Below are 17,432 nucleotides of genomic sequence, written 5' to 3' on the forward strand. Positions count from 1 at the left end.
CACACAGTAGACTTATGGGCAAAGTTTAAACTGATTGTAAATCATACTAGATAAATATGTGCCAGATAACTAGATTAAGGGCAGAACGGACCCACTGTGGTTCAATAACAAAATATGCTTCGGTACAAATTACAACTGCCATCTCTAAAAAGATTGATGCATGAAATATACAACAACTTCTTCTGTCATACCTTAGCAAGAGATCTTGCCGAACCAAGAAAATTTGGTCCTACAAATACTTGTTAAACAGGCCAAAGGGCTTCCATCCAGTCACTCATTGGCCAGTCTGGTATGACAGTAGAAGACAGCAAAAGGAATGTTGAAGTTTTAAATTTGACATGAAGAAATCAGTTATGCAGGAGAAACATACAAACATGCCATAGTTTGACTGTCAAACAGACTCCTAAATGGAGGACATAATAGTAGACATCCCTGGCATAGAGAAACAACTGAAAGCAAAGTCCCAAGCACCTCTAAAATGTGCAGGTTACTCCGAGATATAAGAATGTACAAGAATGGACCTACAAAATTACATACCAATATCCTTAATATCAATCTGGTGCAAAAATTTTAAACATATTTTGAGTCTGAACGTAATCAATTTCCTTGTGACACAGAGAAGCTTCTGTCCACAGATCAGCATGCATTTAAAAAGCATCAATCATGCAAAACTCAGCTTGTAATTTTCTCATATGATATCTGCGATCCATGGATAGAGGGTAACAGGCAGATTCCGTATTCCTAGAATTCCAGAATGTGTTTGACTTGGTGCCCCACTGCAGAAGACTGTTCATAAAGGTAAAAGCATATGGATTAGGTTCCCAGATATGAGTGGTTCAAAGACATCCTAAGTAATAGGACCCAGTACATTCTTCTCAATGAACAAAGGCATAATCAGAATGCATAAGTCATGTGATGGACAGCATGAGCAGCAATTTGAGGCTGTTTGCTGATGAGATTGTAGTGTACAGGAAGGTGACTGTAGAAGGATACATGTAAATGTGGACACAGTTTCCAGTTGGTGTGATGAAGGGCAGCTTCCTCTAGAAAAATGTAAGTTAATGCAGATGAGTAAGAAAAACAATCTTGTAACTCTGGAATACAACATTAGTAGTGTGCCACTTGACACAGTCACTTCAATTAAATATCTAGGCATAATGTTGCAGAGCAATATGAAATATAATGAGCATGAAGGACAATAGTAGCAAAGGCGAATGGCCGACTTTGGTTTATTGGCAGAATTTTGGGATAGTGTAGCTCATCTATAAAAGAGACCACGTATAGAACACTAATGTGACCCTTTCTTGAGTACTGCTTGAGTGTGTGAGATAACTACCAGGTCAGATTACAAGAAGACAGTGAAGCAATTCAGAGGCATGCTGCCACTAACAATGCTAATGCTATTTTTTGGCAGGTGGACTGGTTCTGGTTGGGGTAATGTCAAATGCAGTGGGTAAATGAAAAGGGAAGTGAGAGGTAGGAAGAGGAACTGGGGGTGGGTGGTTAGCTACCTAACAGCAGATCCTGACATAATCATCCTCCCTGTAGACAAAGGTTCTGATGTGTTGGCAGAAGAGCCAACACCGTGTTGCTAGAGGAGGCCGAAATGCACGCAGACTGGCGTGAAGTCTGGAACAAGGTAAAGTAATTATAGTAGCCAAAAATAGTACATAGCTTCTGGAATACTTAACTTTAATCCATAATTGGAGAACATCGCTCTTGATGATACATAATTACAATCTCAATATAAACTGGTAATGGCGCCTTGCTAGGTCGTAGCAAATGACGTAGCTGAAGGCTATGCTAGCTATCGTCTCGGCAAATGAGAGCGTATTTGTCAGTGATCCATTCTTAGCCAAGTCTGCTGTACAACTGGGGCGAGTGCCAGGACGTCTCTCTAGACCTGCCGTGTGGCGGCGCTCGGTCTGCAATCACTGACAGTGGCGACACGCGGGTCCGACGTATACAAGCGGACTGCGGCTGATTTAAAGGCTACCACCTAGCAAGTGTGGTGTCTGGCGGTGACACCACAGGTTCCACCACTGTTGTGATGCTCCAACTACAAGCCCTGCCAGAGTGATCCCATCCTGGGAGTCCAACATAACCTCCAGTCCTTACTGAAATCCTTAGGCCCTTCCCAGAACGTCTCAGCTGAGACGATATATCTCCTCACACCAACAACACCCCACACACCCACCTTCTACATGCTCCCCTAAATACGCAAACCCAACACAAACCCAGTGATCCTGAACCCCCATTGCAGCTGGCTATTGTGCTCCCACTGAAAGAATTTCTGCTCTTGTTGACCAACACCTCCAACCAGTTGCCTGGAACTTAGCCTCCCACATTAAAAATACTAACCAGTACTAATAGTGAATATCTATCTCCCCACCCCTTTACCTCATGGATCCCTACTCATCATTGTTGATGCCACCTCCCTATACCCCAACATCTCTCATACTCTTGCCTTGCCACTATTGAACACTACCTTTCCCCATGTCCTTCAGACTCCAAACCCACCACCTCATTCTTTATACACCTTCCCAGCTGTACGTTGACCCACAACTACTTTTCCTTTGAAGGGAAGGTTTACTAACAAATCAGCAGCACAGCTATGGGCACTCATATGGCACCCTCCTATGCCAACGTGTTTGTGATTCATCTACAGGAAACCTCCCCAGCCTCCCAAAACTCCCTACACTAGCCTGGTTCAGTTTCATTGATGATATCTTCAAGATACCCCACCCACATTCCTTCACAACCTCAACACCTTTTCTCCCATCCCCTCCCATGATCCTCCTCTACCCAATGTGCCACCATCCTGGATGTTAACATACACCTCCCTGATGGCTCCATCCACATCTCTGTCCACATTAAACACAAAAACCACCCAAAAATCACCAACAGTACCTGCATTTCAACAGCTGCCATTCTTTCCATACCAAAAGATGCCTCCCAAAAGAGCCTAGTCACCCATGGAGGATGTATCCACAGTGACAAGAACTCCCTTGCCCAGTATGCTTCTCAGAGCCCTTCACAGACAGGTCTAGTCCACAAACAGATTTCCCATGCATTATCTTCACACACCCCCAACCCTTCTACCACCCACAAGAATCAACTACAAAGGAGCATCCCCCTCATTACGTGGTATCACCCTGGACTGGAGCAACTGAACCTTTGCCAGGGCTTCCATTATTTCTTGTCCTGCCCTTAAATGAGGGTCATCCTACCCAAGATTCTACCCAGCCCTCCTACAGTGGTGTTCTGTTGCTCACCCAATCTACACACATTCTAGTCCATCCCTATGCTCCCATGCCACAGGGAGATCATATCCCTATGGCAGGCTGAGGTGTGAGCCCTGCCCAATCCATCCACATAGCACCTCCTTATTCTAGTCCTATCATAGGCTCATTCTATCCATCAGATGCTGGACCACCTGTGAAATTAGCCATGTCATATACCAACTCTGCAGCAAACACTGCACAGATTTTCATGTTATGACTCCTAACCACATGTCCACTGGGATGAATGGCCACCACCAAACTAGTAAACAGCAAAGTTGACCACCTGATGGCACAACATGCAGCTAAGCATAACATTCTCAATTTCAATGGGTGCTTCACAACCTGAGCTAACTGGATACATCCCAGCTTCATTGGACTACACAGATGAAAATTATCCGTACAACACATCCTATACTCCCATAATCATCCTGGACTCAATCTCAGGTAAATCACTGTCCCTTGCAGTCTCCACCCAATAGTTTCCCTTTCTTCTGACCTGTTACTCCCTTCCAATCCATGTTTCCACATTGTCTTCAACAGATGCTGCATCTCACTGGCCACTACAATCATGTCAGCCCATATACCTGCCATCCGTCCCTCCCGCATTCCTAGCTAGCAAACCAGCCACCTCCCTTTGACCTGCTACCTACCCCTCCCCCCCCCCCCCCCCAGTCCCTCTCCTTGCCTCTTACCTCTCTCTCTCTCTCTCTCTCTCTCTATCTATCTCTCTCTCTACTCACCCTATACAACACTACCTCCACCACAACCATTCCAGCTGCTGAAAAGTATCAATGCACTGGTAGTTCAGCTGGCACTATGCAGGGTCATAGGAATGTTTGAAGTCTGTGTGTGTGTATGTGTGTGTGTGTGTGTGTGTGTGTGTGTGTGTGTGTGTTTTACTCTAGCCCATCAAAGGATAACTCCAAAAGCTAGCAAGTTTTCTTTCTTTTGTGTGTCCCTATTGACATCTCAATACTTCTGTTGCTTGGTGAGTGGTCTCCATCAATTCAAAAATATTTACATTCTACAAGAACTTCCCTACAACATCAATATTCACTATTCTGTTACTCAATGTAAATATTGTTCTTTCCAGCTACAGTTAAAAACACTGTAGTGCCTGCATAGTAATATACAGCATCTTCATAGATAGTTCTTTAGTTCTGGGTTACAATGCGAGATAAATCAGTAATGAGATGCATATGCATGTGTATCATATTTTGGGAAAATGTGTGCATCGCAAAAAATATTTATAGCTCAGGAAAGAGTGGAGGGAGGGTCATTCGGGAGGGGGGGGGGGAGGTTACAGGGCAACTACAAACCCCTCTCCTTGAGAAAATAACTGAAAGACAGAACATTTCATGGATATTGACTAGTAGTAATTGTACCCAGAGCCATTAGTTGTTTAATCTCAAAACTTTTTTGTCATTCAATGCAAAACTGACATAGTTGCCCCACCCCCTGCCAAACTAAACTAAGACCCTGGATGCACTGTGCATTGTGAATAGTGTTTTATTCATCTCATGACGTACATTTGCAATCCATTTGGTTTGCGTACAGGAGACATGTCAAAAATTTATAAAACAATTACAATGATTTTTACATTAATAAATAATAGCACTATAATAAATAACAACACTATAAGGATAACACATTGTACCCAGCTCAAATTTCCAGTTTGTCCCGCATGAATTCATCCACTGAGTAATAACACTTCAGTGTCAGTTCCTCATATAGCTTTCTTTTAAGTGAACCTAAATTCATCTGCATCAGCTTGTTCCCTTTTAATTTATTACAAATTTTCATTCCCATGTATTGAAGTCCCTGGGCATACAGTCTGAGGCGGTGGGTGGGGAGCATAAAATTTTCTTTGTTTCTGGTATCATGTGAATGGACAAATGGGTTATCAGAATGATCTGTAATTTCAGTATGTGAAATTTTTTCAGTGTTACTCAGTTCTAATTTGGATAATAAAAGGGACTTGTTCAAAATGAATTGCAACTTCCACTTAATGAATACTTGACTGAAGAAAATATGCTGCCACTTGGGCAACACTTCCTTAAGCATTGTATAAAATGATGTGCACTATTTTGCTGATTCAGTTTTCAATGAGCTTTCAGAAAACCTGAAAAACTGATGTGATAAACTACAGACTTTCAAATCTAAAATGGAAAGCTTCCCTTGTGGCATACACTGTTTATTCTGTAAATAAGTTTTCTGGAGCAGCTTTGAAACTTTTGCTGTAGTGTGTTGTGCATTTGTATACACTACTACTGATATTTTATTTTAGTTTTTTGAAGTTGGTATTGTCTTTTTGTGATTATGTTATGACTCATTCCATTACTGAGTAGCTTTGGCTCACACAGTCACAGGGACTAGGGAAAAAATAAAAATAGTAAATAAAATAGATTGAAGGCAGTATCAGTCTGCTAATTACATCCAATACTAATTTTTTTGCCTTTTTGTGTGCAATTAGGATACTGAAGGTGCCCTCAAAAAATGCATAAGCCACCTCTAATTAATCTTAGAAATGCTATTAAAACATAAACACTCACTATGTAGAAGAAGTGTTGAACAATAGAAAGGCACAAAACAAAGAAATGGACATTGTAGTTCATGTCCCAAATTTGATTTTTCTTCAAAGTGAAAACATGCTGTGGAAAAATAAGAGCTTCATTCTGCTGACTTTGGCATATTTGTGACAATGTAGTGTGAAAATTCAATGCCAACTTCCCTCCTAGTTGCCTGTGTACTGTTTTAAATTACCTGTATATAATTATTAGTTACAGCTTTTTCCACACTGTTGGAATTTCACCTGTGATTTTCTCTTAACATATTAATGATCACCAATAACAGATATGAGGGCTCAGTTGAGACATAATGCACAGAAACCCAGTCACAAGACATTTAAGTAACTTCAGAGGGTGCAACTTTGAACTTCTCCAATGCCTGAGGAGAATGCTTGCATACTGAAAGTCTGCTTCAATTTTTGATGCATCCAGGATTCATCACCAGTTGCTATTCCTCCCAGAAAGTCATGGTCAGCAGCTGTGCCATCTTCTAAGTGGCTGTGTGAATGCCACCATCCCCTGGCAATTGAGGCCATCTGTCAGGTTTTTCATCACCTAATTAAGTATTGCCTTTTGTTAAATGGAACTGCCCATGCACAGTGTGACAAATTATACACTACTGGCCATTAAAACTGCTACACCAAGAAGAAATGCAGATGATAAATGGGTATTCATTGGACACATATATTATACTAGAACTGACATGTGATTACATTTTCATGCAATTTGGGTGCATAGATCCTGAGAAATCAGTATCCAGAACAACCACCTCTGGCCGTAACAATGGCCTTGATATGCCTGGGAATTGAGTCAAACAGAGCTTGGATGGTGTGTACAGGTACAGCTACCCATGCAGCTTCAATACCACAGTTCATCAAGAGTAGTGACTGGTGTATTGTGACGAGCCAGTTGCTTGGCCACCATTGACCAGCCATTTTCAGTTGGTGAGAGATCTGGAGAATGTGCTGGCCAGGGCAGCAGTCGAACATTTTCTGTATCCAGAAAGGCCCGTACAGGACCTGCAACATGCAGTCGTGCATTATCCTGCTAAAATGTAGGGTTTCACAGGGATCGAATGAAGGGTAGAGCCATGGGTCACACATCTGAAATGAAATGTAATGTCCACTGTTCAAAGTGCCGTCAATGCGAACAAGAGGTGACAGAGATGTGTAACCAATGGCACCCCATACCATCATGCCGGGTGATACGCCAGTATGGCGATGACAAATACACACTTCCAATGTGCGTTCACCATGATGTCGCCAAATACGGATGCGACGATCATGATGCTGTAAACAGAACCTGGATTCATCCAAAAAAATGAAGTTTTGTAATTCGTGCACCCAGGTTCGTCATTGAGTACACCATCACAGGTGCTCCAGTCTGTGATGCAGCATCAAGGGTAACCACAGCCATGGTCTCCGAGCTGATAGTCCATGCTGCTGCAAACATCGTCGAACTGTTCATGCAGATGGTTGTTGTCTTGCAAACATCCCCATCTGTTGACTCAGGGATCGAGACGTGGCTGCAAGACCCGTTACAGCCATGCGGATAAGATGCCTGTCATCTCGACTGCTAGTGATACGAGGCCATTGGGATCCAGCACGGCGTTCCGTATTACCCTCCTGAACCCACCGATTCCATATTCTGCTAACAGTCATTGCACCCAGGTTCGTCATTGAGTACACCATCACAGGTGCTCCAGTCTGTGATGCAGCGTCAAGGGTAACCACAGCCATGGTCTCCGAGCTGATAGTCCATGCTGCTGCAAACATCGTCAAACTGTTCATGCAGATGGTTGTTGTCCTGCAAACATCCCCATCTGTTGACTCAGGGATCGAGACGTGGCTGCAAGACCCGTTACAGCCATGCGGATAAGATGCCTGTCATCTCGACTGCTAGTGATACGAGGCCGTTGGGATCCAGCACGGCATTCCGTATTACCCTCCTGAACCCACCGATTCCATATTCTGCTAACAGTCATTGGATCTCGACCAACACGAGCAGCAATGTTGCAATACAATAAACCGCAATCGTCATAGGCTACAATCCGACTTCTATCAAAGTCGGAAACGTGATGGTACGCATTTCTCCTCCTTACACGAGGCATCACAACAATGTTTCACCAGGCAACGCAGGTCAACTGCTGTTTGTGTATGAGAAATCGGTTGGAAACTTTCCTCATGTCAGCATGTTGTAGGTGTCGCCACCAGTGCCAACCTTCTGTGAATGCTCTGAAAAGCTAATCATTTGCATATCACAGCATCTTCTTCCTGTCTTTTAAATTTTGCGTCTGTAGCATGTCATCTTCATGGTGTAGCAATTTTAATGGCCAGTAGTGTAGTATACTAAATGTGTATCAAAAGGGAAAAAAGAAAAAACCATAAAATTATGATTCAGAACATCTGGCCACAAATGACCGTCAGAAGACAAGATCATTAATATGGCTGATGGATGCATATAAAAGCACAGAAAACTATCCTAGCTTTCAGAGTTAATGGTCCATGGATGTGAAAGAAATAGGGATAGGCTGGGAGGGGTTAGAAATGGAGAATAGCTCACTCAGACACCAGAATGAGAGGTGTCCAAGTGTTGTGAGGACAAATGAAGACTCATCCTCACAACAGGTAGGTCCATCTAATCCTGGGATCTTTCTAATCTTCCCCAACCTCTTCCCCAGTCCTGCTCAAGTAAGTTCCAAAGGCTGTGACTCTTTCTTGTACTTCAATACATATATACTGGCTGTACTCACTGGTGGCTCATGCATAATTTTACTAGTATGTTACAATATTACAAAAATAAACAGATTGTGTTTCACTATGTCATCATGATATGCGTGAGTTAGTATTAATGTGATTTTAGCTTTACCCAGTGCACTAATATTAAATATGTTGTTTACATGTTTGTGATTTCTGCTATGTATTTTTATTAATTATTTACTTTTATTCTAGATATTTCACACTCCCTATACCCATAGCATCACTGTTCCTGAATAACAAACATGGAAAGCAAAAAAAAATGCATTGTGAATATCACACCTGCACGTCGAACTCTTTCCACACACTTTCATAGTAAATGTCCTCACATGCTCACTTTCTTTTAACACCTTTTGTCTTACAAAGGTGGTAATTGTAACTGAATTGATATGCAGGGTGTTCATTTTAACTGAAGACAATGAAATATCTCAAAAACTACACTTTGGGTCAAAAAAAGTTATGATTCCAATTTGTTTATCTCACAGAGGGAATCCAATGATACCACACTCAACCTCCACCCTACCCCGTGCATGGGTTGTGGGGAGTAAATTTGAAATCCTCAATGGGAACCCCCATTTTTTATAGCACATTACAATTCTATGACAAAATCTACATACATTTTATCTGAAGCATTTTCTTCATTTCACCAAAGAAGGTGATGTACTCAAAGGAACAGAAGTGGATACACAATCTTAATTTATGACATGCTACTCAATGGTCCTTGAAAATCCAATAGCACATGGGACTCACCTCCATGCTGCGAAGGTAGGACAGGCCAGTATTTCATAACTTCTAATTGGAAATCCTATTCGCAATGCTGTATTGTTCCAATGTATTGAACATGGGACTTCTCAACGCACCACTGTGGCTGAGGCTCAAGGTGAACACTATTCTACTTTTAGAGTAAGTGTTCAAACATATTAGTGGCAGCTTCAGTACACTTAGTGATCCGCTTTTCAAATGACTGTACACGGGACACATGTATATTTGCGGTAATGTCAGCATAGGCATTTCTGATGTTGTTAACCATGTCCTCACTTCTGGTGGGCACTTGTTGGTACACCTTATCTTTTAAATATCCCCATAGAGAGAATACCAGTGATGTCAAATCCAGTGACCTAGTGGGCCAATAAATAGGGCCACCTCTGCTGATCGACCCAACAATGTAAACACAGTCTATAACCTCCCAAGCTTCATTGCACAAGGCACTGGGCAACCATCATGCTGAAACCACATATGTTGTTGAATGTCCAGGCAGCATCCTGCAGTAGCACTGGTATTTCCTGTTCCAAAAACATTTGATATTTGCATCCATTCGATGTGCCATCGATAAAATACAGACCAATGAGTTTGTTCCCCATGATGCCACACCATACATTAACCAACCAAGGGTGTTTATGGTCAACTTGCCTTAACCTTTGGGGATTGTCTACACTCCAGTAATGCCTATTATGCCAGTTAACACAACCATGGTTTGTGAATGTAGACTCATCAGAAAATAGTACCTCAGTAAAGAATATGGGGGTCATAAATCAGCACCTTGAACTTCTTGATGCTCTGATATGCAGTAAGGATGATACACTGGTGTCCAAAATTAAGGGAACAAATGGAAATTTTGCAAGGTAGTGTTTATTTTGCCACAAAACATTATAAACAAGTGTTAGTAAAGTAGAAACAATGTAAAGAATAAAGAATATGAACAGCTGCAACATCTGTAACAGCAGACAAAAATGTTCTTCATTTTTCTCAACTTAAATTTGCACACACATTTTGACAACAGGCCAATGTGTTCAGTAAGAAGTGTGATCACCTCTGGTACCAGTACAGGCCTATAACAATGGTACATGCTGTGGATGATATCATCAATCTTATGTCAAGCCAATAATGCCCATTCTTCCTGCAGAGCTGCTCGCAAGTCTTGTAAAGTGGTTGGTGGATGCTGATGCAATACAGCCCATCTCCCTAGTGCATCCCTTATGTGATCTATGGGATTCAAATTGGGAGAGCAAGCGGCCATGCCATGTGTGCGTAAATTTCATTCCCAAGAAAACATCAGCCACCTGTCCTGTACATTCCACGTTCCCTCCAGATGCGAATCTGCTGTGAATCACTCTGCATACCAAACTGGGACTTATCTGTGAAAAGAACATTGGCCCTCAGTTTGACCCTCCTGGTGGCATGTTGATGACTCCACTCTAGACGTTCCCATCTGTGAGGGCGTGTCAGAGGTACACGTACAGCAGATCTCCTACAATAAAGGCCACTCTGTCAAAGCCTTCTGTACATTTTTTGCCTTGATACAACATGTCCTGCGGATGCTGCGAGGTCAGATGCCAGTTGCCGTTCAATACTAAGGTGGCACTGCTGTGCCATTACAGCCTCTCTTCCTGATGCAGCATGTGGTCAGTCCTACCCTAGTCTTCGGGACACAGTTTTGCATTTTGGTCTCTATAAACTGTTACCACATCCAAGAAGCAACAGAATGATTCACATTAATCCATCAGGCCCCTCCACCACAGACTGTCTGGTAGGCGTCACCTCTATGCCATACTGCACCATCTCTAGCGGTGTACACAGCAAACACTAAATGGCTTGATAGGTGCCCTTCTGTCATCGCTGGTGTCGTTGTCCGTTGACCGGAATGCCATACTGCATGCAAAACATGATAATACAGACATCTGTTGACAGCTTGTATGACTATATCATGAAGTAGAAATAGGATTGGTAAATAGCGGTTTGTTGCTTTAATTTTGGACACCAATGTACTTATGACAATGTCTTATTGTGACAGTACTACCTACGGACATACTGGAATCGTGGTGTGATTACCAAGCATTTATCCATGGGTTGTAGTGCACTGCCACTGGTATAGCTATTTCATTAGATTATCCTGTAACACATTTGCTTCATTTCCTTTTGCCGGTCTGTATGCTGCCATCAGACATAAAGGCATTCACAACCTTGTAAAATAACAAACAAAAGCAAGCTTTCTCGGGAAAATGCTCAGCATACAAGGCAACAGCAGCCTCAACATTCCTCCTACATTCTCCATAAATGAGGATCCTTTCAGTTTTTTCTTCTGTGGCTGCAGTGTTTATTGTCCACTTGCACGTCTCTTCTCTAAATGATATGTAGGTGTGCAGACAGTAAACACTGTGCAACTATTATAATGCTTAGAGCCACTATCTGTTCTGTGTGTGCATGATACATGAGCTCCAGTCACAGTGTACTGCCTGTTATGACACGTAGTAGTTTGCTACATATTATTTGAGTAGTCCACTGTTCAATATGTTGTAGGAATATAATGTCGCTAATGGGGTTTCCAATTAGAAGTTATGAAATACTGGCCTGTCCTACCCTCACAGCATGGAGGTGGGGTCCCACATTCCATTGAATATTCAAGGGCCATTGAGTAGAATGTCGTAAATTACGATTGTGCATTCATTTCTATTCCTCCAATTACAGCACCATCTGTGGCAAAATCAAGAAATTGCTTTAGACAAAACATATGTAGCTTTTGCCATAGAATCATAATCTGCAACAAAAAATGGGGGTTCCCATTGAAGATTTCTAAGTTGACTCCGCTACAGGATGGGGTCACAGGTTGTGTTGTTGGATGTCCCCCTCCAAGACAAATCAGTTGGAATTATATTTGATCTGATGAGTAGTTTATTTAGATACTTCAATGTCTTCAGTTAAAATGAACAGAACTGTTTAAATATATTTAAATTTTATAATTATCAGTTTAACACTGTGAGATATAGAATAAAATAAAATATTTAAAAAAAGATGGTAGCAGGAGGATAGAACCTGAGCTGACAAATTGCATCAATGCATTTGACCACCATGCCACAGCAAAGATGTGTCAAATATTGCATGAAAATGCCTTATACTTGTAAATTTTTAGAAAGTGTTGTAGCTTTTCCTGTGGCCCTTTCAGAAAAAATATTCTAGGCACTTGAAAGGGGCATCTGTGTCCTTCTACTCATATAGTTTGAGAAAAATCGGTGAGCCCTGTCCCACCCTCTCCCCTTGTTAGTTTTAAATTTGGAGTAGGTGTACCTAGTTCTTTAACTCATACTTTCTCTTCCAAAGATCTACTGGAAGAGGGCCTCATTAGCAGATCATCTGCAGAATTGGCCATGTTGCTTGCCCAATACTTTACACATGCTTTCAAAGAAAAATATTGACCTGGTGCTGTGAGAAATCTAGCTCCCTTAGTGCCAGCAGGGATGACATCATATCAAAAGATGCACAGTCAAAAACATAAAGCTGCATCCCTTCTCTGAGTTGATCATTCAGCACTTGACACTGGTTTCTAGTTTTCACAGAGAGAGCACTATAAAACATCGTTGGTTTTATTTGCACATCAGTGTATATATAAGGAGAAATGGCATAATTTTAGTACAATTTCAAGCTCACATTTAAAGAGAAATGACATAATTTTAGTGTGATGTTTACCACATAAGCACATGATAACTGGCTGCCACTGGCTGTACTACTTCTGAAATTAAGCACTGGCTAGCCATTCCATCTTGTAATTTCAAATACTGAATATCTCTGCCAAGATTTGCAGATGAATTCTGTGGTAATTCACAACCATTTGCTCAATGTCTCACATGCTCAGTGGTGTTGTCATAAATACCAAACACATGGAAAATTGGTAATCAGTTGGGCTGAGATGGTTTGGGATGAAGAACATACACAACCTAAAGATTTTGCTATGGCTCATGCCACCTACCACATACAGCCTGACTCTTTCAGTGCGAATTCCACTGCATCTGAGTCCTTTTGTACATAAAAAATTAACTACATCTCATTTTCCAGAATGTGTGTGCAGCCATTGTACATTTTCCCTCCTATGTAATAAAAATTACATCACAGAAAAGTGTTGTGCATTACTTTTCAATCAACCCAAGTGTATCCCCAATTGTTCCACGTCCCTGGGGGTTCTACAAAATTATTGACTCTTTGGAGTTGTAAGTATGGATACATGAATTAATTGAATTATTGTGATTAAATTCATGTAGCAATTCTTACCTTGTTATCTCATTTGCCATAAAATGGCAAAAATTTAATTGCAGAGTGTGATAAAATGTTTTATGTTGTATTGCAGAAAAGCAAAAAGGACGCACTCAACTTTGATGCTGAGTTCACGAAGGAGGAGCCTGTCTTAACTCCAGTAAACCCTGATGTACTACGTGCCATTAACCAAGATGAATTCCAGGGCTTCTCCTTCGTCAATCCGGACTTCAACCCTGGTCGATTCCAGGTTGCTGCCTAGATAGCCGTGTGTTTGTTTTCCAACAGAAAATGAGGCAAAATGTTTACCACAGTTCAGTTCCCATGGCAACAAGATAGCTGCCTAATGTTGTTCCTGTGGGAACTCAACATGGCTACTGCCTAAATCTAGACAATTATGTATAAATATAAAGAAATGTATACTTATTTTTTTCTGTCTCCAGAAGTTGCCTAGTTGCTGTTCCCATGGTAACAAAATGACTGCCTTTTAGGAAACTAACTTTTAGCATTGCTGCCCTGTTTCTCTCATCCTAACCTCAGCATAGTGATATCAGTGTCAGTTGTAGTTAAAGTCTTGGATTTTTGAATATTACAACATAATGATAAGAATATTCTGTAATTGTAAGTACGATAGGGGCAGTTACATGACAAATCAACAGGTCTTCTTTCCTGTTGTGCTCATTACTGCCATACGCTTTTATGTGAAAGTAAATGCAGTAACTGCTACTTTGTTGAACTTGAGAGACATTTCTGTTGATGCACCTCTGAGGATAACGTGTACTTAAAGGTGGCTGGGATGAGCATAAGGCTTATCCGTGGTCAACACTCTTTGCACTTACAGGTATAAAAATATATAGTCTACATTGTATAAATAATGAGCAAAGCTCAATTCGCTTTTCCAAAGCACGGTTCTATGCTTCCACTATTGGTGAGGCCTACTGTCACCCAAATGGTGACGCGATGTGTTAGGTGTGCACAGATTTACGGGTGTTCCTTGTTGTTTATTGTGGCAGTTTGCACAAGCATTTATTTGGAATAAAATAGATGAAAGCAAAATATTCAGTGTTATAAAGTAACATCTTACTATAAATAATACATATACTATTAATATAAATGTATAAAGAAAAATTTTTAGATGTTTGTACTAAATACATATGTATGTATGTATGTATGTAAACATTTTTGAAGGATACATCGTACATTTTTAAACCGGTAAAGTGATACTAGACCATAAATTGTAAGATATTTGTTGTACAGTATGACCTGATATTTATCAAATTCATGCACACTTCCACTGATATTTCCTTCATAAATCAGAGGAATGCACAAAAGGTGAGACACAAAGAGGAGACAGAACACTTATTGTGGCAGCAACCACATGAAGGGATTTGTAATCCCTTACCTAGTCATAATCCATCGTAACTGGTGGTACACTTGTACAAAGTTATGGGAGTCGAATTTCCTGCAGAATACTAATCAGGTTCCTGCTGTTGAGAGCAGGCGCTTTTGGCCTACAATTCATAATAAACAATACCAACCCAAGTCCAGTTCACTGCAGAATGTCAGTATGCTAGCGCCAGACAGATATTCTGCAGTGAGACATTTTTAACTGTGAGTTATGACCAAAATTTGAAGAGAGCATATGTTTATGACAAATGCTGGGTAAATTCTTGTTAGCTTTCAAATGTATTATGCTAACTGCACTGTGCTTTCACTGTGCAAGAATGAATGTTTGTAAATTTGTGCTGGTATAAAGGAAAGGAAAGAAATCAGTAGACACTATACTGAATGGATTAATAAGTTGTAATAAATTGGTTCATATTGTCAGCTGAACCAATGGTCTGATTTCCACACTTTACTTCCAAAATAAAGCCCAGCTGCCAAATATGCTCCCATGGCAAGAAATTTTTGTGATGGGTGTTAGTGGCTACAGTTCTTTTGTGTCATACAGAATTGAAACTGGAAAAAGACATGGAAGAGTCAGTCAGCCAAGAGCTATTCTAATTTTTAAACCATAGCTGTTAGTCCTCGGTGTTGTAGAGTAGCTCAACAATTGCTCTCATCATTCACTGCTCAGAGCCATTCTTCCCATAGTGTCATGTGTTGAGTACCCAACTCTACACATCTACTAGCTGTTGGTGTTGTTGTGCAATTGTTGTCAATGTTGACTGCATTGTGTTGACAGCTGCTTTCCCACCAGGGAATACTTGCAAACAGGGGCTAGCAGTTCACCCAAAAGTACAGCTGAGGCTAAGTCATTTGACCAGCTGCTCCCCTGCATTTGCAACAACCTCCAACTATCTGTTGTTCCAGGTGGGCTGGCAGCTTCTTTCCCCGCTCGCTTTCTAACTAGTCCTTTGCTGTGCAGTCACAAAAAACTTAAAAGCTGTGTAAAAACTGACTTTTGTAGGGAAGAAACATTTTATAGTTGAAGCAAACAGTACAATAATTATGATATTTATTTATTTTTACAAAAAATAATTTTAGTTTAGAGTTACTTAAAAGTGCATTTAGTGTGTTTGGATTGTAGATAAAAAAATAATGGCACTTGTTCTGTTATGTCATGGAAATTGTTCTTTCGCTTGCTCGTAAAGCTATGTCCGTTTCTTGTTGCTGGCCATTTGGGCATAGCCTCGGGCATAGGAAGAGACTGCTTATGCACCGTAGCATTTAGTCCACCACTTTTAGCTCTTTGCTGTTGTTCTCAAACAGTAGTGATAGTAGTATATTATGTGCAAGCCAAATTTTTAAACTGTCCCAGTTTTTTAAAGTAACGCTTATCTGTTGTTTTTAAGGAAAATGTAAGAGTTATAAAAAATGATATATTGTGTGTTCTGAAACTCAATTTTAAAATGTTACTTTACTATCTTGGGACTTTCATTTCTATTAATGTTGTACTTAAAAAATGTCAAATCCTCTTGACATAAACCTAATGACATTGAAGTGCAATATTTAAAGATGTAATATCTGCTAAGCCAAAGTCCTGGTCTGCAACACTTTTCATTGTACTTTTTTATTACACTATAAGAATTTGTTTATGATAGTTAAGTTTTCCACAGTATTGAGCCAAAGATGAAGTTGAAGGTGTCTGTCAGTAACAATAGGCATGGGCCAAATAGCTGCTCGACTTGCAGGCTGGTTACCCAGGGTGACTGTTCACTCTGGGCAAACATCGAGCAGCTGTGTGTCCCAAACCCTATTTCTCGCCATGCTTCACTCGTCTGTGACAGTGTCATTAACTTTGTAGAATGATATTTTATCTTATATATTTATTTTATGTTTTAGATGTTTTTATATTGCCATTGTCATTGAGGACATTGCTTTGTTTGTAATGTTCATTTTATTTTTACCACATGCATTTTTTATGTTTATTTATTTACATTTTCATCGCTGCTTGAGTACTGTAGAATTACAGACTGTGCCAAAATATTAGGAATCAAATTATTGAATCTCATCTTCTAATAGGGATCTAGCAATTGCAATGTCCTCAGTATTATTATGTACTGATCTGTTTGTATCCCAAAGTTGTGTCTTTCCTTTCAATTTATTGTTTCGCTGATTGCGTAATAAATTAATTTCAGTAATTATGAACATATTGTCTGATGAATGAAAGTTAATTAGTTATTTTGATAACAGGTCCAGTCTCTGCTAACCCTAAATGTAAGTATTGAATATCCGTGTGGACCCAGCTTTCTAAAGTTTAGCTTCGAGTGAAAATTTGTTGTGTTTCTTTCAAGTGTTCTGAACACTCGGCTTCCAGCACCTGTATCTTTGCTTCATGCAAAAGACATCTCATAATATAA

The 17,432-nt window shown here is 40.5% G+C and overlaps 1 protein-coding gene across 2 annotated transcripts in view; it reads left to right on the forward strand.

Moving 5' to 3' along the window:
• The window catches only part of LOC126257468 (calcium-independent protein kinase C), a 243,931-nt gene extending 226,715 nt beyond the window's left edge, over positions 1–17,216 (forward strand). For both annotated transcript variants that reach the window (XM_049955566.1, XM_049955567.1), the window contains exon 14: positions 13,724–17,216. In XM_049955566.1, the coding sequence (XP_049811523.1) occupies positions 13,724–13,891 (168 nt within the window). In that variant the 3' untranslated portion in view covers positions 13,892–17,216. The remainder of the gene's footprint in view (positions 1–13,723) is intronic.
• Positions 17,217–17,432: the final 216 nt, after the last annotated feature.

This window comes from Schistocerca nitens, chromosome 1 (genome assembly GCF_023898315.1).
Source record: "Schistocerca nitens isolate TAMUIC-IGC-003100 chromosome 1, iqSchNite1.1, whole genome shotgun sequence".
Taxonomy (NCBI): domain Eukaryota; kingdom Metazoa; phylum Arthropoda; class Insecta; order Orthoptera; family Acrididae; genus Schistocerca; species Schistocerca nitens.